The sequence below is a fragment of the Cherax quadricarinatus genome, chromosome 35 (assembly GCF_038502225.1).
Source record: "Cherax quadricarinatus isolate ZL_2023a chromosome 35, ASM3850222v1, whole genome shotgun sequence".
In the NCBI taxonomy this organism is placed as follows: Eukaryota; Metazoa; Arthropoda; class Malacostraca; order Decapoda; family Parastacidae; genus Cherax; species Cherax quadricarinatus.
Genome location: NC_091326.1, coordinates 445,019 through 462,669, shown reverse-complemented (window position 1 = coordinate 462,669; position 17,651 = coordinate 445,019). Strand labels below are relative to the sequence as shown.

The 17,651-nt window shown below is 37.7% G+C and overlaps 1 protein-coding gene across 1 annotated transcript in view; it reads left to right on the top strand.

Annotated features, from left to right (window-relative positions):
* Rok (Rho kinase) overlaps nucleotides 1-17,651 on the top strand; it is a 147,892-nt gene that overhangs the window by 54,729 nt on the left and 75,512 nt on the right. Inside the window, exons 12-16 of the mRNA XM_070091512.1 lie at nucleotides 6,738-6,956; nucleotides 15,232-15,378; nucleotides 15,622-15,894; nucleotides 16,722-16,932; nucleotides 17,148-17,308. Of these exons, the coding sequence (XP_069947613.1) occupies nucleotides 6,738-6,956; nucleotides 15,232-15,378; nucleotides 15,622-15,894; nucleotides 16,722-16,932; nucleotides 17,148-17,308 (1,011 nt within the window). The remainder of the gene's footprint in view (nucleotides 1-6,737; nucleotides 6,957-15,231; nucleotides 15,379-15,621; nucleotides 15,895-16,721; nucleotides 16,933-17,147; nucleotides 17,309-17,651) is intronic.

Genomic DNA, 17,651 nt, shown 5'->3' with positions numbered 1-17,651 from the left:
CCACACTCCGAATTTTCTGCATAATATTTACACCACACATTGCCCTTAGACAGGACATCTCCACTGCCTCCAACCGTCTCCTAGCTGCTGCATTTACCACCCAAGCTTCACATCCATATAAGAGTGTTGGTACTACTATACTTTCATAGATTCCCTTCTTTGCCTCCATAGATAACGTTTTTTTGACTCCACATATACCTCAACGCACCACTCACCTTTTTTCCCTCATCAATTCTATGATTAACCTCATCCTTCATAAATCCATCCGCCGACACGTCAACTCTCAAGTATCTGAAAACATTCACTTCTTCCATACTCCTCCTCCCCAATTTGATATCCAATTTTTCTTTATCTAAATCATTTGATACCCTCATCACCTTACTCTTTTCTATGTTCACTTTCAACTTTCTACCTTTACACACATTCTCAAACTCATCCACTAACCTTTGCAATTTTTCTTTAGAATCTCCCATAAGCACAGTATCATCAGCAAAAAGTAACTGTGTCAATTCCCATTTTGAATTTGATTCCCCATAATTTAATCCCACCCCTCTCCCGGACACCCTAGCATTTACTTCTCTTACAACCCCATCTATAAATATATTAAACAACCATGGTGACATTACACATCCCTGTCTAAGACCTACTTTTACCGGGAAGTATTCTCCCTCTCTTCTTCACACCCTAACCTGAACCTCACTATCCTCATAAAAGCTCTTTACAGCATTTAGTAACTTACCACCTATTCCATAAACTTGCAACATCTGCCACATTGCTCCTCTATCCACTCTATCATATGCCTTTTCTAAATCCATAAATCCATAAATATATATTATATATATTTCTTTCAACACACCGGCCGTATCCCACTAAGGCAGGGTGGCCCAAAAAGAAAAACGAAAGTTTCTCTTTTAAATTTAGTAATTTATACGGGAGAAGGGGTTACTAGCCCCTTGCTCCCGGCATTTTAGTTGCCTCTTATAACACGCATGGCTTACGGAGGAAGAATTCTGTTCCACTTCCCCATGGAGATAGGAAATAAACAAGAACAAGAACTAGAAAGAAAATAGAAGAATATCCAGAGGGGTGTGTATATATATGCTTGTACATGTATGTGTAGTGTGACCTAAGTGTAAGTAGAAGTAGCAAGATGTACCTGAAATCTTGCATGTTTATGAGACAGAAAAATGGACACCAGCAATCCTACCATCATGTAAAACAATTACAGGCTTTCGTTTTACACTCACTTGGCAGGACGGTAGTACCTCCCTGGGTGGTTGCTGTCTACCAACCTACTACCTAGAAAAACTTATTATTATGTAACTTAAAGGTGTGGAACCAGCCTATGCTAAACACACACACTTTTTCAGGCCTGCCTGCCTTATCACACACTGCTTTAAACAACTGTAAGGCCTTTTCCCTAATTAAGAGGAAATTAAGTGGTGCACCTTTCTTTGTCTTATGTTCAGTCCACTCAAGCAACAAATTTTCTTTTTTATTTACTTGTCGGGACCTACGTGTCATTCTTTTCATGAGATGACATCTTGGGTTATTCATTACACACGCTCGTATATTCGCCTCATTCTTTTTAATTGTATGAACCGACGCTTCATTAAAGCCATAGGCTCTCGCTATATCCACCACATGTGATCCACTCTTAAGCTTGTCTAATATCTCAGTTTTCTTCGCAATTCCTAAACTTGAATGCTTAAACCTTTTCTTGTCACTTTCAGCAACACTTGTATGCTTACTGGGTGCCATGATTGCTTGGCAGATTTAACAAATGGCAATGAAAATAAGAAAATATGTATGTAAATAAATACAGCTAGGTTCCCAAGTATCTTCGTCCTGCACGTGTATGAACCAAACTGGAGGCTGAGAGCATGGTGGGGGTGGGGATGGCAGTAGGCCTCCCCCATTGACTCAATGGTATAACCCACTGCTGGCAACCGGGCGACCACGCGCTCAAAATTTTTTCCCCTCCTGCGAATCATGTTAAATTGATCATACGACGTGTTAAATAAAAATGTGTAGCAATTCTTCAATCGTGCTATACTCAAATTGTGCCAAATAAACTCGTGTTAAATGACTGTCTACTGTACATGCATGTGTAGTATGACCTAAGAGTAAGTAGAAGTAGCAAGACGTACCTAAAATCTTGCATGTTTATGGGACAGAAAAAGACGCCAGCAATCCTACCATTATGTAAAACAATCACAGTGGAACCCCGGATTTTGGCTGTAGTCTGTTCCAGAAGGTAAGCCTAAATCCGAAAAGGCTGAAAACCGAAGTAATGTTTCCCATAAGAATTAATGTAAATACAATTAATCCATTACAGACACCCAAAAATATTTAATTATCACAATTCATCTAATATGACATAATAAACATATGTATTAACATAGAAACATGATGTATACTAGAAGGAATAAAACGTGTCATTACGTATGTGACTAGTGGTGGTGGGTTTATCAGGGCCACTGACAGCATGAGCCGTATAGTGGTGGTGTTGGCGGCAGCAGCGGCCACCACCACTAGTCACACTGAAACAATGTACATAATTTATAAATAAGAAATACTCCATAAAAACATAATAGAGAATGTAAAGAAATAAAGTGGTTATTGAGATGCTGGCAGAGGCTTAGGGTGGTGGAAGATACGCAGGACGGCATATGTTGTCAGTGGCCCTATACACCTCCAACAACATTGGAAGAGTTTAGTTTTGTGTCATCCTATTTCTATCGCTTAATCGCTTAACTTACTTACTACACTGTTTATCGCTAGCTGGTGCTATAGCCTTTATCAACTCCTACTGCTTTAGTATCATACATATCGTAAAAAAACTGAATCACTGAAGAAGACACATTCTCCCCTAGGAGTTTTCTTTGGGTCCATGGTGGCTTATTTTGCAGTCGCACTTGATAAACAACCACAAAAAACAGTGAATTACCTGGAGTTTACCTGGAGAGAGTTCCGGGGGCCAACGCCCCCACGGCCCAGTCTGTGACCAGGCCTCATCCATTATAACAAAATATTTGGATGAATGTGCGGAATGTTGCTCACTCACCCAGAGACAACCAGACTGACTCGCGAACATGGGAGTGGTGGGCGGATGCGTCCAGTACGACCAATTTCCAAGTTGCTGGCTGAGATCCAGGAAAGAATTTCAGCCAGAAAAAGCACCCAAAATCTGATTTGGCCGATATCCGCATTGGCCGTTAACTGGGGTTCCACTGTACAGGTTTCCATTTTACACTAACTTGGCAGGATGGTAGTACCTCCCTAGGCAGTTGCTGTCTACCAACTTGATACCTAGGACTATTGTGTGTGTTCACTTTTAATTTCCTTCTTTGATACGCTCTCCCAAATTCATCTTCCAACCCTTGCAACTTGAGAATCCTCCAGAAGAACTGTCATTGGCAAAGAGCAACTGTGACAACTCCCACTTTGTAACAGATTCATTCTCTTTTAATTCCACATCTTTTCCCATCACCCTAGCATTCACTTCATCTATAAATATGTTGAACAATCAGGGTAACATCACATATCACTAAGACTTTTACTCCCTTTTCTCCTACATACTCTGACTTGAACTTCATTCTACATAAAAACTTTTTTTCTGATTTTAGAAACCTACCATCTATTCTGTATATTTACACCATTCATCACATTGCTGCCATATCTACCCTATCACACACAACTTTTCTAAATCCATAAATGCAACAAATAATTCCTCTCCCCTCTCTTAAGAATATGTATTCACTTGTCTCTTTCAATTTGAGCACTTGTTCTTCACATCTATCGAAGCTCTTAAATCCTCCTTGTTGCTCTGCAATCCTACTTTGTTTTACCCCTAACTTTGAATAATAATTTTACTACATATACACCTTACCTGGTATATTTATTTATTTTTATGTTTGCTGCTTATTACCAAACCCTTTTGTAAATGCAATTAAATTACAAGTTTCCCCATTGTCATTTCCATATAGCAGTCCAAATATTCTTACCACACCCTCAGTAAGTGTCTCCCATTTTAGGATTATGGTTTTGCCCTAATAATTATTCTCTCGACTGGCTTAAAATTACCTAAGCATTCGGTTGAAACTTTCCAGTATCTCTCTATATTCTAACCTTCAACTGCCTAATGTCACATTCATATTATGGCATATATGTATATGTATTTATACCCCCACTCACCTTTTATAATTGTTGTATTACATTACCAATATTTCTATTTTTAGCTCTTGTTCTCCCGGCTATTTGACTTAATCCCATGTATTATACATTCAGATAATAAACTACGTTCTACTTTTTTTATTTCTGATTGCTAAGACATTTATTTTCATGACCCCTTTCACTGTCCAGACCCCTGAAGTTAATCTTGCTCTTGGTGTCCACTTAAAAAAAAAATTGAAATATTAGAGAATTTTTTTTTTTTTTGAAAGTAATGACACCAAAAGTACGAAATTAATTGGAAAAGTCATGGAATTACACAGACGCAAAGTTTGTGGTCTAGTATACAATTTTCGCATTGGCAATGTCACCAAATTTGAGCCCTATTTTAAGACAATTCCATTGCACCATTTGACTAAATTTTCATCTATTTTGCTAGTATACCCCCATTCTATGGATTGAGCACAGTAAACTGCCCATTCAACTATTACAACTACCCTATAATGTGCACAGAAGTCTGTAATTTTCCAAATTTTACTCAAAATTAAAAAAAATACCAATTTTGAATTTCCACAATAAACAATGTTGACATTCCTGGCACTTAAAATATTTTCTCTGATAATTATTCACAACCCCACACCTCTCATATATTATACTTGCCTTCCATTTTTAATTCATCATAGCACAAAAATGGAAGATTTATTCTATCGGATAATTATTTAAAACCATGAATGATTGGTCATAGTTTATGGCGTTCATAATATGTACCTGTCGATAAAATCGACAAAATCAATAAAAATCAAATACATACTTCTACTTTGAGCCCAATTACAAGCTACTTCTGGTCCTGAAACTAATTAAAATTATCTCTGTTTCAGTAGTATATCTTCCATTTTATCAAGTGATACCAAGAAACAGCCAGTAAATCCCTAAAAACCATCTGAGAAAGCACCTTAGAGTCGCTATTTTAAACCAAACACATGGTCATTCACTACGTGGGACAGGATTTTTTTTTTTTTGTACTGTGCATGCACTCCACACAGACCCATTGTCTCATATCTAGGCCATAATTTACTACTCGTAACTTACCTGAGTGAGCTAAGCTCATGATGTAGAACTACATGAAGGACCCGGGCTTCGAACTCCGTGAGGGACCCTGGCTTCAACGATGTAGTTCTTTGTGATGACCACTGAAAGGGTTAAGACACTATTTTCTTAACTTCTCTAGTACATCCCCCTCACTTAACCCAACTTTAAAACTTTCCTCTTTTTTCCTGGTAGTAATTGAATACAGGAAATGGTCTACCAACCTCTTGCTTCTGGAATTTTAGTTGCCTTCTTCAACATGCTTAGTTATGATAGGAGAGAGGGTAAGATTTCTAATTATTTTCCCTAGGGAAGTGTTACGGAAACACAAGAATAAGAACTATTGGGAATACATATGGAGGCAAGGCTAAGTGTATAGTGAGGGTAAGTAAATGTGAGAGTTATGTTGTTTTTTTATGTTTGTAAAACAAGAAAAAATAGTAATTCTCCCAAGAGTGAAAAACATTAAACAGGCTTCAGCATCACCCTCATATGACAGGATGGAAGTACATTAAAAAAATGGTTATATCCATAGCCATAATTTTTAAAGAGTTCTACCAGTAAGCCAGCAGAAGGCCTCAGTCAGATGGTCAAAAGCTCCAGCTGCTGGTCATCTTATGACTAAGACCCGCATCAGGAAATACTTGTCCTGTTTCCTGGTAAACCTACTTAACATACCCTAACCTGTTACCTACATGGATGATTACTGTTTAACAACTTGCTATCCTTTTCTTTATGGTTATTAATATTAGAGAAAGAAGTAACTGCCTTCTTACCCAAGATATTCTAGCAATCTTCCCTGATGGACATTATGAGGAAACGATTCTAATCTCTTTCCCATGAGCATGATAAGTGGATCATTTGGGCAGTCAGATAAATGCAGCTGTTTGAATGGTGGCCTCTCTGAATAGCTTGGCTCTTGGTCACACAGCAACTCGTATGGTTAAATCACTTTAAATTACCAACACCCTTATTGTCAGTCTTAGCCAAGCATATTGATAAACACTGTGTGAGTGCATGTGTGTGTGTGAAAGTGTGAGTGAGAACTAGCACTTTTTGTGCTCTGAAAATCCTCAGAAACAAATGAGCACTTAGACTATTTTCTTCCCTTTTCTCTGTTTTATATCTAGCTTTATATTTTTTTCTATAGCTTGTTAAAAAGGTCTGCATCTTAACTGTTAAGTGTTTCTTATTGTAATACTGTAATGAAATACTCTGCCAGTATGAAGCTGTTACCTTTTTTTCTCCTAATGAGAGAACTTTGTTTCTGAATGTTTGGGTGTATTCAACTTCTTTTAAAATTGAGAGATTATAACAAATGATGTATTTTCTTAATTCTTAGGTAAAGTACTGTACATAGCATATTTAAAATTTAATGTTGTCATGCCACAATCAAAGTTTTTTTTACCATGCTCTTTTGAGTGCTGTAAGTTATTTTTTTAGTAGATATTCTCTAATAATTCACTTTGCACATGCAGACAAATGATGGGACAGATGCGAGTAATCAGATTGCTGTTCTGAGCGCTGAAGTAGAGCATCAGAGAAGTCAAGTAGAGGAGCTCGACACAAAGTACCAAATAACATTATGCCAGTTGGATGTCCTGACAAGGAAGGATTTGGAGAGACAGCAGGAGAGAAGAGATCTTGACAGAAAACTTGCATTGTTACAACATGATTTGAAGGAAGCTCAGAGAAAGGTAAATAAAAATAAAAACCAGGTTTTTCATTTTATATGCACAGATAGTTCCAGCTTTTCATTATTATGAAAGCCCTATTTTGGGCCAATTCCATTGTTCCAGTCGATTATATTCATAGCTATTTCACTACCACTCCTTTTGTTCTATTGATTGAGTACAAGAAATTGCCCATTTACCTATTTCAACTACCCAATAAAGTGATTAGACCAATTTGGCCAATTTCACACAAAATTCAAGAAAGGCCAGTTTGAAATAAATAATGGTGATATTCCTGGCACTAAAATAACATTTTCTCTGTTCATTAGTCACATCTCTAGGCCCCTCTTATATTATGCTTCTTTGTCATTTTTTAATTTTTAGTCACAAAAAAAAAAAAATAGAATATTTTCTGTTATTCAGACTACTGCATAATGGTAATAATTGTATAAATAATGTCAGTGCAGGCATTGTACTTCCCACTTATTAGAGCCATATTTAAAAAAAAAAAAAAAGGCAGTGCACTATAGTAGGAACAATCAAAGCTTAGAATCAAAAGGCCCTATAGAATTTTTTCGAGCATGCCTAATGAATGTACCAGACACACTTTATCGTTGCATTTGTGCTTTCCCATGAATTTTAGTAGTAATAACATGAAGCAGACCATAGAATTTAACAGAGAACATGTTTAATGAATTAGAATTATATGTGATAAGACACACACAGTAACTACATTCAAATTAAAGCTTAAGCTGTCTGAATGTAGATCTACGTTCACTTGCGCAACGTTCTGAATATTTTGATTTTTTTTTTTTTTAAATTAAAGAGGGCAATTTTCTGTGTTCTTTCTTTCAACGTACCAGCCGTATCCCACTGAGGTGGGGCGGCCCAAAAGGAAAAACAAAAGTTTCTTTTAAATTTAGTAATAGATACAGGAGAAGGGGTTACTAGCCCCTTGCTTCCGGCATTTTAGTCTCCTCTTATGACACGCATGGGTTATGGAGGAAGAATTCTGTTCCACTTCCCCATGGAGAATTTTCTGTGTTACAAGACCAAAAAACATTTTAGGACCAGTACTTACCGAGATATAAGACCGTGAAGTTGGTGCTGGATGCTCACCTGACAGCAACATCGAGTCCTGCTGCTTGCAGAAGTGTTGCTGATGTACCTTTTTTTCTCGTTTTTATTTTAATTTATATAATTTTTATGTTCATGGTTGTTTAATATATTTATAGATGGGGTTGTAAAAGAAGTCAATGCTAGGGTGTTGGGGAGAGGGGTGGGATTAAATTATGGGGAATCAGATACAAATTGGGAGTTACTTTTTGCTCATGATACTGTGCTTATGGGAGATTCAAAAGAAAAGTTGCAAAGGTTAGTGGATGAGTTTGGGAGGGTGTGTAAAGGTAGAAAGTTGAAAGTGTATGTAGATAAGAGTAAGGTGATGAGGGTATCAAGCGATTTTGTGATGTAAATATTATGCAGAGAATTTGGATTGTGGAAATTAGGAGGTAGTGGGGAGTTACTAAAAGTGTTAGTCAGAGGGCTGAAGAGGGGTTGTTGAGGTGGTTTGGTCATTTAGAGAGAATATGGATCAAAGTAGAATGACTTAGAGAGTGTATAAATCTGTAGGGAAAGGAAGGAGGGGTAGTGGTCGTCCTGGAAAAGGTTGGAGGGAGGGGGTAAAGGAGGTTTTGTGGGAGAGGGGCTTGAACATCCAGCAAGCATGTGTGAGCATGTTAGATAGGAGTGAATGGAGACGAAACGTTTGTGGGACCTGACGAGCTGTTGGAGTGTGAGCAGGGTAATATTTTGTGAAGGGATTCAGGGAAACCGGTTAGCCAGACTTGAGTACTGGAAATGGGAAGTACATTGCCTGCACATTGAAGGAAGTGTTTGGGATATTGGCAGTTTGGAGGGACTTCTGAACTGTTGTATCTGAGCGCCTCTGCAAAGACAGTGATTATGTATGAGTGAGGTGAATGTGTTGAATGATGATGAAAGTATTTTCTTTTGGGGGATTTTCTTTTTGGGTCACCCTGCCTCGGTGGGAGACGACTGAAGTGTTGAAAAACAAAAATAGTTCTTGTGATTTCATAGCCAATCTTAATTCTGACACTAATATTAAGTACTGAAATAGTACTCAGATAGTCACAATCTCGCCAACAGGTGAATATTTTCGCCTGCCTTGGTCATTTATTATTGTCTAGAAATACATACGAAGTATTTATTTGTCTTAGCAGTGTTTTAGACATGCTGGAGTATATATGAAACTTCTTGAAGCATGGTGTTTATGACTAGTATCACAAAACTGCTGACAGGGTAAGCAGTGGAGTGACACGATGATAGTGCACTGCTGCAGGGAACCCTGGATCTATTTGTTTTCACTGTTACAGACAAACATGTATGTCTGTTTGTCTGTCTGTGTCTGTCTATCCGTTTAGCTCTGCTTATCTGTCTTTGTCTGCCTGTGTGTGTCTGTCTTTGTCTGCCTGCATGTCTCAGTCTTTCTGTCTGCCTGTGTGTGTGTGTGTCTTTCCGTCTGCTTGTCACTGAGTCTCAGAGAGCGGCTCATAAACCAACAGGTATTACACATGACGTATGTAGAAGTGACAATGCGTATTACTTGTCAGTCATGCTTATTATGTCTTATATCTACAAGCACTGTATAGCACTTTGCCTGGAATTTTTGGGTTATCCTAGGTAATTTACACTATAATTGTAATTATGTGTACATGTGAGAGACAAGAGATAGACAGAGATATAGACAGATAGTGGTATCAAAAATGAAAGGATGTTGCACAAATGTTACACATGGGTTATTATTGAGGTTTTTGATATTTCCTTGACTACTTATGGCCACATCCATCACTTTCCTCTTAAAAGGGGAGTGCTAATACAACATGACATCAGTGAATCTCTGGTGTTTGGCATGCTATTTGCTCTAGCTGGCACTCAATTGAACTTGTGCTCCCACAAGGTAGTAAGTGGTCCCAGATTGTTTTAATACTGCACAGACCGAGTGTTAAGGCCCATTCTATATTGACCAGGCATCTCAGGCCAGTCATGCCAAATTTGGAGGCGGGAAAAATAAAACGTAGATCTACGTTTGGAGCGCTAGCGGTACAAATGTGGATCTACGTTTGAACAGTTTAAGGGTTAATATAATGATAAAAAATAATCCATAAGGAAGGCTTGCTGACATCAACTGGCAAAACAAAAGGCCATGAGTACAAACAAAAGACCGTGATTACAAATGAAAGAAAGTTTCTGAAAGGAGACCAGAAAGTTTTTCTATGGACACAGAGTGATTAGATAAATGGAATGGTTTACAGGAGTAAGGAATAAATGCTACAACTGCTGAAAACTGAACACTGAAAACTGAGTACCATGAGCTCAGCTCTGCTTATGTAGCTACAAATAGGTAATTGCAAGTGGAAAATCACACTAAATTTATATGGTATTCAGTTTACAGCATTTCTTGATAATATGTCATGTTGACACTTAAGTTATTGCATAGCACCAATTTTTTTTTTTTTTTTTTTACATGCTGGCCATGTCCCACCAAGGCAAGAAACACTTTCACCATCATTCACACTGTCACTATCACTATCACCAAATATAGTGTGATTTTTTTTTTTTTTCAACAAGTCGGCCGTCTCCCACCGAGGCAGGGTGACCCAAAAAAGAAAGAAAATCCCCAAAAAGAAAATACTTTCATCATTATTCAACACTTTCACCACACTCGCACATTATCACTGTTTTTGCAGAGGTGCACAGACTACACAGTTTAGAAGCATACACATATAAAGATACACAACATATCCCTCCAAGCTGCCAATATCCCAAACCCCTCCTTTAAAGTGCAGGCATTGTACTTCCCATTTCCAGGACTCAAGTCCGACTATATGAAAATAACCGGTTTCCCTGAATTTTTTTTTTTATTATTATCACACTGGCCGATTCCCACTAAGGCAGGGTGGCCCGAAAAAGAAAAACTTTCACCATCATTCACTCCATCACTGTCTTGCCAGAAGGGTGCTTTACACTACAGTTTTTAAACTGCAACATTAACACCCCTCCTTCAGAGTGCAGGCACTGTACTTCCCATCTCCAGGACTCAAGTCCGGCCTGCCGGTTTCCCTGAACCCCTTCATAAATGTCACTTTGCTCACACTCCAACAGCACGTCAAGTATTAAAAACCATTTGTCTCCATTCACTCCTATCAAACACGCTCACGCATGCCTGCTGGAAGTCCAAGCCCCTCGCACACAAAACCTCCTTTACCCCCTCCCTCCAACCTTTCCTAGGCCGACCCCTACCCTGCCTTCCTTCCACTACAGACTGATACACTCTTGAAGTTATTCTGTTTCGCTCCATTCTCTCCACATGTCCGAACCACCTCAACAACCCTTCCTCAGCCCTCTGGACAACAGTTTTGGTAATCCCGCACCTCCTCCTAACTTCCAAACTACGAATTCTCTGCATTATATTCACACCACACATTGCTCTCAGACATGACATCTCCACTGCCTCCAGCCTTCTCCTCGCTGCAACATTCATCACCCATGCTTCACACCCATATAAGAGCGTTGGTAAAACTATACTCTCATACATTCCCCTCTTTGCCTCCAAGGACAAAGTTCTTTGTCTCCACAGACTCCTAAGTGCACCACTCACCCTTTTCCCCTCATCAATTCTATGATTCACCTCATCTTTCATAGACCCATCCGCTGACATGTCCACTCCCAAATATCTGAATACATTCACCTCCTCCATACTCTCTCCCTCCAATCTGATATCCAATCTTTCATCACCTAATCTTTTTGTTATCCTCATAACCTTACTCTTTCCTGTATTCACTTTCAATTTTCTTTTTTTGCACACCCTACCAAATTCATCCACCAATCTCTGCAACTTCTCTTCAGAATCTCCCAAGAGCACAGTGTCATCAGCAAAGAGCAACTGTGACAACTCCCACTTTATGTGTGATTCTTTATCTTTTAACTCCACGCCTCTTGCCAAGACCCTCACATCTATAAATATATTAAACAACCACGGTGACATCACACATCCTTGTCTAAGGCCTGAATCCCTTCACTAAATATTACCCTGCTCACACTCCAACAGATCCTCAGGTCCCAAGTACCTTTCGTCTCCATTCACTCCTATCTAACACGCTCACGCACGCTTGCTGGAAGTCCAAGCCCCTTGCCCACAAAACCTCCTTTACCCCCTCTCTCCAACCCTTTCGAGGACGACCCCTACCCCGCCTTCCTTCCCCTATAGATTTATATGCTTTCCATGTCATTCTACTTTGATCCATTCTCTCTAAACGACCAAACCACCTCAACAACTCCTCTTCTGCCCTCTGACTAATACTTTTATTAACTCCACACCTTTTCCTAATTTCCACACTCCAAATTTTCTGCATAATATTTACACCACACATTGCCCTTAAACAGGACATCTCCACTGCCTCCAACCGTCTCCTCGCTGCTGCATTTACCACCCAAGCTTCACACCCATATAAGAGTGTTGGTACTACTATACTTTCATACATTCCCTTCTTTGCCTTGTGTGATTATAGCTTTTATATAGTGTGGTGTAGAAACTTGGCAGTCTATGACTGCCTAAAACTATAAACATGAAGGCATTATTATTTACCATTAGATCATGCCCAGTTTAAAATTATAAAGAAATAAGAGCTAAAATGATTGGAAATCTTATTTCATATTATTTTGTGTGCTATTATAGTAACTTATTACTATGGTCTTACTTAGAGCTACAATATTAACCCTTTGAGGGTCGGTCACATGCAAGTACAGTACATCATTGCAGCCAGGGTCATAAGAACATAAGAATGGAGGAACACTTCAGAAAGCCTACTGGCCCTTACATGGCAGGTCCTTTTCAAAATGACCCCTACCCAAATATCTTCAAGACTGCTAACTTCGCAAGAACATAATTCCATAAGTTTTCCATCAAATTTCATACTTTTGGTGTCATTATGATAGGAAACTGATTCTCTATCATTTCATAAGAAAAATATTTTTTTTTTTCTCCCCCCGAAAAATTTTCGACCCTGAGAACGAGTTTGGGAGAAGGCCTCTCAACCCTCAAAGAGTTAACTGGTGGACAGATTTAGATATTTCAAGGCTGAATTTAAACAATCCATTTCTGTGATGTTTCTCAGCACTCCCATAGTATTTTTAACAATAAATGGGCTGAGTGCCCATATTTCAGAATTGATAGTGTTAATAAAGAATAAAAAGTCACAATATTATGGCTGTAACAATACACAAATAAGGCTCGCTTAAGAAACTGAAACTTATGGTGACGTTTTGGTTCAACCGAAACTTTGTCATAAGCTTCAGTTTCCTAAGTACAAGTTATTTGTGATGGTGTTAATCTTATTGTATTTAATAATACAGTGGACCCCCGGTTAACGATATTTTTTCACTCCAGAAGTATGTTCAGGTGCCAGTACTGACCGAATTTGTTCCCATAAGGAATATTGTGAAGTAGATTAGTCCATTTCAGACCCCCAAACATACACGTGCAAACGCACTTACTTAAATACACTTTCATAATTGGTCGCATTCGGAGGTGATCGTTATGCGGGGGTCCACTGTACAGTATTGCACATTTAGTTTTGGCCTGTGAATTATTTTCTCCCAAACTGTCTGTATTTGTACAACTGATCAACTTTCCATTTCAATTTTTATACGGTTGAAAATTGCGATGGAAAGTTGATCGGTTCTTAAGTAATAATATATTTTTCTTTAATTTTATCATTTATTCAAATTATTTGTTTACAAAAAATACATTATGTACATAGTTTTTAAGAGTAATATTGGCTCACTACATAACTTTGAATCCTAACACGTGTACAGCATTACCTAACAGATGTATTTAAATAAAATTCATAAATAAGCCATGATGTTCGTCTTCAATCTATGGGATAGTTGTGGATTGTTCCCATCACAGTATTGTGACTTGTATTCTTCTTTTGTATCTAATTCCTTAGCTGTCTGTTCAGTATACAATATCTGGCTGGCATTCTTTGTAAGAAAATACTAACATTATTATAGTGCATCAAGATCAACCTTCTTAACCCTTTCAGGGTCCAAGGCCCAAATCTGGAGTCACGCACCAGTGTCCAAGAATTTTCAAAAACAAAATTTGTTATTTTTTCTTATGAAATCGTAGAGAATCTTTTTGTGAAGGTAATAAAACAAAAAGTACGAAATTTGGTGGAAAATTGACGAAATTATGCTCTCGCGAATTTTGATGTGTCAGCGATATTTACGAATCGGCGATTTTGCCGACTTTGACTCCCATTTTAGGCCAATTACATTATTCCAATCAACCAAATTCTTAGCTATTTCACTAGTATTACTTCTATTCTATCGATTGAGCACAAGAAATCGCCAAGTCAACTGTTTCAACTACAAAATAAAGTGATCGGAAATTGTTAATTTGGCCAATTTAACACAAAGTTCAAAATATTCCAATTTCAAAATAGGGTCCAGAATAAACAATGTAGGCATTCCTGGCACTAAACTAACATTTCCTCTGTTCATTAGTCATGTTTTGAGGCTTTACAAATAAATTCCATTTTGATTTTTTATTCACATAATGAATTTTTATTCACACCAAAAAATAGAAGATTTACTGCTATGCAATACTGTAATAATTGTATAAATATCATCACCATATTTGTGAATGTATATTAGACCCACCAGCTGACGTGTATTAGACGTGTGAGGTCGTTTGTTTACTCTTGAATATCGGCAAAAATTTAACATTTCTGCTACTTTGAGCTCAGTTTCAAGCCATTTCCAGTGCTAAAACCAATCAAAATCATCTCTATTTCTGTAATATGTCTTCCATTCTATCAAATGAGACCAAGAAATCGCAAATACAACTATAAAAAACATACGAAAAAACACTGCAAAGTTGCTGTTTAAATCGAAAAATCATGATTTCAGTTTTTTTCTCTCATTATACACAGTGTGCTGCAGGATCTGTTTTATGTGGTGCACACATACCACATAGATGTATTCTCTCATATCTAGGCCCAAATGTACCACTCACAGTTTATCAGAGTGAGCTGAGCTCATGGCGTAGATCTACGGTTTGGACACTCACCATAAAGCCGTAGATCTACGGGACGGACCCTGAAAGGGTTAAAGCTTTTATTTGCTGTATGTTTGATCTGTTCTTTGCTTTATGACTTAAAAGTTTAAAATGAGGGTGTCCAATTTAATATTTGTTATTTTCACACCATGTCAGGCAGACAATGAGATTGAAGGCAGACGCAAGTTAGATGGTCTCTACCAAGAGGTCAAGAAGAAGCTTGAAGATGAGCAGAACAAGCGAACACGAGATATTGTCTCTGCTCAACATGCCCATGACAAGCTTAATTCTTTGGAAAAGCAGGTTTAAATTGTGTATTTCCTTGTATTGTTGGAATTTTAATAATTAGCAGAACAGCAGTTGCTATTTCAATTTTAGTGATTTTTTTTAATGCTGTGATATGTGTAATTTTGCTAGAGGTAGTGTTTTCATAAGAGCTCAGAACTTTTTAATTATTATTGGGGAATGATAATACCATAGTTCTGTTTAATTACTTCTGATATTTTTTAAGTTATATGATGAATTATTCAAAATACTTTTCAACAGCTTAAAGAAGTTCAAGATAAATTAAAAGTGGAATCTGACAATAGCACACGGCTTCGCAAACAAAATGCTGAATTGACTGTTATAAACCAGCGAAAAGAAACATCAGTAACAGAGTACATGGAAAAAGTATCAGCAGTTCAATCTGTACGGGACACCTTGGAACGAGACTTAGTTAATCTACAAACACAACTGGACCAGGAAAGAGCACATAAAAATCACCAGGTTGATCTTCTGTCACAAGCTGATGCCAAAATACAAGCATTACAGTCTAAGGTATGTCTTTTGCTGTTTCATTTGCATACAGTGTAACTAAAACAAATTAGTATAGCACCCATTGTATGGATTCCTTATTTGCTTTTTATACTGTGTTATCTGTATCACAGGGACAATTTTAATCTCATTCTTTTAGATAATTTAATGTCTTGCAAGTACAGTATTATCTTTTCCTGTATTATATTAGAATGTTCCTACAATTTTGCACATTTAGACAAGCATTTTTAGTGGTACTTGAAATTCTTTAAAATTCTGCTCCATGCAGTGCGCAATGTGAGCAACTGACCTCGGATCTTGCTGTTGGGTTAAAATAGCAGCTTTTGGGTGGTTTTCCTTGTTAGCTATTTCTTTGTGCCAATAGACTAGAAAACAAACTAGTGCAATGGAGCGCTCAGTTGGTTTAAGACCAGACGTGGCATGAAATAGGCCTCAAAGTGGCGGAAGTGATTGATTTTGGGCAATTTTCCTGGGGAAGGGTAGGGGCTTACCCTACCTTTCCAGTCTCTTCTATAGGGTTTAAGTAGATCTGTTTCATTTATTGGGGCTGCCTGAATCTAGATATAGCATTCTTGATTATGGTTTATTAGTTGAGGAATAAGGAAAATGTTGATTTTTGGTGTGTAATGATACATTTAAAATGGAGAGCAAGTGTTATATAGGAAAGGCCTGGGGACGTGATTAATGAACAGACAGTACCTACAGTGTTTGTTTTCGGGACTGCATTTAAATTATAATTTGTTGAAATTGTGTAAAATGAGGTCACTCATGCTTACCTCTAAAGTTCAAAACCCCCTGGCTTGCCATGATCATTAAATTTATTTTTACAGCTTGATAGTGCTTTCGAGAGAGAAACAATTGCTCGTAAAGAAGCTGAGAATGTTTCAGAGCGTCTTGTACAGCTGGAAAAAGATAGAAACTCACTGGAGTTAGAGTTAAGGGGCATGACAAGCCGTTACGAGCAGGAGGCAAGAGCTTTGCGAGAGGCTAATAATGCTGCCCCTACACACAACCACCAGTCCAGTGCTCAAGCTTTAGCAGGTGGGACTCCTTTACATTTTAAGGTTTTTAAGGTCCTCAACGATTTTTTTTTTTTTATTCTCGTCAATTTTAAGTCCTTGTCCTGTCATGAAGGCTAATTTGAAAATTTGATAACGTAAATTTTGTACGTATCCCTAATTAAAAAATACATATAGTCATGGAATTAATTGTAAGCTAAATAGTTCAAGGAATTGACAGATATGTGTATTTTACAGCCTTGCAGGAACGTCTTAATGCAGAAAAACAGAAACGCCAACAGGCAGAGGCATCTAGTCAGGAGAAGGAGCGTCAAAACTCTATGTTGAGTGTTGATTACCGCCAGCTGCAGCAACAGCTTCACAAACTGGAGGGAGAGCACCGCCAAGAATGTGAAAAGGTAAATAAGTTCATATACTCATATATCAGTTTACACTAATAAGTAGTTTTGAAAACTACTGTTCTTGTTCTCTGTAAATATTTGTATAGTTTTCCTTTTATATTTTTTTTTTATACCTGTACTTATTCATTTATATCATGTGTTACATTCCTTTTTTGTATGTTCTAATTCTCTTCATATATGCACTTTGTTATTGCAGGTTTGTTTTTTCCATCCACTTTCCTCTTAATTCTGTACTAAATCTCTTGTTTTGCCATAGTATAATTTTTCTGGTCTTCTCATGTAGTTGGGTAATATCACTTCAGTTCTAAAAAAAATTTATGATTTACATCATTTATGGTAA